This window comes from Athene cunicularia (assembly GCF_003259725.1).
Source record: "Athene cunicularia isolate RWA chromosome 5 unlocalized genomic scaffold, athCun1 chr5_part2, whole genome shotgun sequence".
In the NCBI taxonomy this organism is placed as follows: domain Eukaryota; kingdom Metazoa; phylum Chordata; class Aves; order Strigiformes; family Strigidae; genus Athene; species Athene cunicularia.
The window spans coordinates 174,344-178,224 of NW_020799102.1; the positions used below are offsets into that span (position 1 = coordinate 174,344).

Genomic DNA, 3,881 nt, shown 5'->3' on the forward strand with positions numbered 1-3,881 from the left:
CGGCACCGTACGGGCACGGTACGACACGGCGTTCCCGGCAGGGACCAGCTGCGCAGCGCGACGCCGGGGAGGGAAGTGCTAAAAGATGGAGCGAAACTAAGCCGAGCAGGGGTAAAAATAGCCAGTGGGCGAGAACGGTGCCAGTTCATTAACACGCCGAGCATGAGGGGAGGCAGCGCCCGCCGGCTTCACACCTCCTCCCCGCTCCGGAGGGGATTAACACCCGCTCCCGGTGGCGTGGGGCCCCTCTGCTCCCGCCAGCCCTCGCCGGTGGCCACTGCTGGGCTCCGGTGCCAGTGCCGGATGCGGTGCTGAGCTTGCGGCACCCCGGGAAGGCATGGAGCAGCCGGAGGGGCTGTGCCATGCTGCTACACTTGGAGGAGAAAGGGGGATAATGTGTGGGTGTCCCCCCAAATGCCTGCGGCGCTTGCTCTGCCCCCCCAACCCGGGCATCCTTGGGGCTCGAGCAAGGGCTGAGGACATGCCACCGCAGGGATATCCCCGTGTCCCTGGGGGGGCTGATAGGCTGCAAACAGCCCCGCCAGGCTGGAGGTCACAGCAGTGCGGCGCATGAGACATGCGTTAGGGGGGTCCCTCCTGTGTCCCCCCTGCTGCATTCCACTCTCTTCATGGCACAGGGGCTCTTGGCCTGCCCCGTGCCCTCCTCCCGAGCGTGTGCCCCCCCCAGCATGCAGCCAGGGTTGGGGGGACATGGAGGGAGGGGTGGGCTGGCGGTAGGGGAGGGCAGGAGGGGGAGGACAGGGAGAGAGGAGGAAGGGATGGGGGGGTCCTCTCAGTGCCGCTGCTCCGGAGGCAGAACCGTGGGTGCTGGCGGGGGAGAGCTGCAGATGTCACCGTGCCCGCTGCCCGCTGGGCCACCCTGTGCCGCTCCAACCTTCGCGCTCCACCGAGGCCAGCCTCCTCCTCCTCCTCCTCCTCCTCCTCCACCCTGGGTCTCCTTCCTCCTGCGGGACTGCCCTCGTCCTCGCTCATACCTCTTGTCCCCCTGAGCGTTCGACTGGTTCGGCTGCGTCCCAGCGGGTTGCAGGTCGGGGATATTGGCAAAGTCATCTTGCTCTGAGAGTCCCAAAACCAGGGATAACACCACCATCCGGCCTTCCCTGCCCAGGCGGCCCCGCAGGCGGCGGGAGAGAGAGAGAGAAAGAGAGGAGAACAGCATCAGGCAGAGAACAGGCAGGAGCGGCGGCAGCCCGAGCTCCCCTGTAGGGTGAGGGGACCCCTGGCTCTGCCCGCCGGCCCCTGCGCAGGAGACGATGGCTGGGATGGGTGCAGAGGGCTGTGGGGAGAAAGGTGTCAGCTCCGGGGAGCACATGGGGACTGACGCCACCTCTCTCCTCCACCGGTCCAGGCAGGGAGGATGCCAAAGTCCTGCCGAGGAGGAGGGAAAAGGTGCCCAGAGGGGCTGGAAACAAGGGACAGTACGGAGGGAGGTGAGGTCCCAACATCCTTCCATGGAGGAGGAGATGGCGGTGGCACGGTTGAGGCTTTTTGCCCTGCTCCGGCACCGCCGGCGCAGCCTCCCTGGGGCCTGTAACCACATTTATGTCGCGGCGCCGGGGAGGCAGGCGGAAGGGTAAACAGAGTAAAGAGCAAAAGCAAAGTTAATGGCTTGGGAAAGCGAGGATAGTAAATGGCAGCAGCTCCTCCGTGGGGAAACGGCATGCTGGCTCGGCACGTCCCGGCTCGGCGGCTGCTCCCCCGCCTCGCGCCAATTAAAGCTGGAACCAGTGTCGATGCTGGGTAAACAGGGAGGGACGTGACCCTCTCGATGGCTAATGAGCCGCATCTTGACATCGGGAAGCCGCAAATGGAGCCCATGAGGAACCTCTCAGTGGGAGAGGGCAGAGCTGAGGGGCACTGACCGGCTGGCAGTGAGGAGGGGGGGTCAGAGCCAGTGACAGAGCTGGGAGGGAACCCCCAGGCAGGGCTGCAGGCAGCAAGCTGGGTGTCCCTGCCTGCCTGGAGGGGAGTTCAACCCTCTCTCCAGGGCTGCCTGTGCAAGCAGGAGTGGGGTAGGCAGCCAAATCTGTCTCTTGGGGCCTTTCCCACCCAACCCTGATGCAGAAGGTGCTGAGCTGACTCATGCAAGGACAGGATCAGGGCTGTCCCCCCCTCCCAAGCACTACCAGCCTGTGGGGAGCACAGCTGGGACATCAGCAGCCCCCCTCTCAGGGTTCTAGGAGGCAAACGGAGGCCAGGGGGGAGCAAGAGGACCCTAGGGAGGATGGAAGCCAGGGGGGGACTGGCTCTGCGGAGGAGTGACAATGTCATGTGCCGAGATATGGCAGCAGCACGAGACTCAGATTAGTCCTCGGCGCTTGAGGTTTGTAAGCCAGTGCTGATCCAGAAGATAGGGTTAAACCAGATTAAAGATCACACAGCTCCGGCAGCTCTGAGCTGGCTGCTTCTGCAGCTCCCAGCCTGGGCGGAAGGCAGCGGGACAGGCAGCGATATCAGGGCTGAACAGACAGTCACCCCTGCATGGGGGCTGCTGCCAGCACGGCTGCCACCCCCCCCCCTTCCTTCTTGGGGCAATGTCACTCCCTGGGGACCACGGCGGTGGCATCCCGTGGGCTGGAACATCCCTGTGCTCTCTGGGGACCAAAGGGGACCCAAGCACCCACACCAGCCAGTGATGCAGTGGGTGACCCACAGCAAAGTCACGAGGAAAAGCAAGTTGTGGGTGAGACCCTTCCCTGAGCCCCCCAGGCTGGGTGAGCCGCCCCTGCACCCTGTGATGGGGCCAGAGGGGAGACAGTTCTTCCCGCCGGCCACAGCCAGTGTTTCCCCAAGGTGGTGCCAGCTGAGCGAGAGTGGTGCCAGAGGAGAGAGTGGAGAGCAGAGGAGAGAGCAGCAGAGAGCAACAGAGAGATGAGGAGAGAGCAGAAGAGAGAAATGAGGGAATGAGGAGAGAGCAATGGAGAGAGCAATGGAGAGCAGGAGAGAGAGCAGAGGAGAGAGCAACAGAGAGAGATGAGGAGAGAGATGAGGAGAGAGCAACGGAGAGAAATGAGGAAAGAGATGAGGAGAGAGATGAGAGAAACGAGGAGAGAAATGAGGAGACAAATAAGGATAGAGCAATGGAGAGAAATAAGATGAGAGAACAACAGAGAGCGCAGAGGAGACAGCAGAGGAGAGAGCAGAGGAGCAACAGAGAGTGCAGAGAGCAACAGAGAGAGATGAGAGAGATGAGGAGAGAGATAAGAGCAACAGAGAGTGCAGAGGAGAGAGCAGAGGGATGAGGAGAGAGCAATGGAGAGAGCAACGGAGAGCAATGGAGGGGGCAACAGAGAGAGATGAGAGAGATGAGGAGAGAGCAACGGAGAACACAACAGAGAGAAATGAGGAGAGAAATGAGGAGAGATGAGGAGAGAGCAATGGAGAGAGCAGAGGAGAGCGCACACTTACAGGAAGGACTTCATGTCCAAGCCGCGGTTGCGGATTTGCCCCACCACGTGGTCCCAGCTGCCGGGATTGGAGCGGCTCCGGCCGCCAGCTGTCCGATGCTTGGAGCCGGCGGCGATGCCCTGGCGTGCCTGGCCGCCGCGGGAGCCCCGGGGGTTGCCGGCGCCGGCGGAGGAGCCGCTGTGGGCCTGGAGGTGGCCCAGGCTCTGGCTGGTGGTGGGCTGGCTGTGGTTGGCGCGCTGGTGCTGGCTGAGGGGCTGCTGCAGACTTTGCTGGCGCATGAGCGTGCGGGGCCTCTGGCATTTGGGGTCGCCTGCTGAGGTGGGGATATACTCAAGGGTAGTGGCTGTGGACAAGGTGGAGTCCTCGAAACTTAGGGAGAGGAAGGGCAGAGGAGAGGAGAGAAAGGAGAAGAAGGTGAAGGGGCAAAATTGGAGGAAGGAAAAGAAGAGAGT

General features: G+C 62.8%; 1 protein-coding gene across 1 annotated transcript in view; it reads right to left on the bottom strand.

The window, feature by feature from the left end:
* The window catches only part of SYT7 (synaptotagmin 7), a 16,324-nt gene that overhangs the window by 4,595 nt on the left and 7,848 nt on the right, over positions 1-3,881 (bottom strand). The window contains exons 5-6 of the mRNA XM_026850138.1: positions 3,430-3,798; positions 996-1,121 (exon numbers count right to left, since the gene is read on the bottom strand). Coding sequence (XP_026705939.1) covers positions 996-1,121; positions 3,430-3,798 — 495 coding nt within the window. The remainder of the gene's footprint in view (positions 1-995; positions 1,122-3,429; positions 3,799-3,881) is intronic.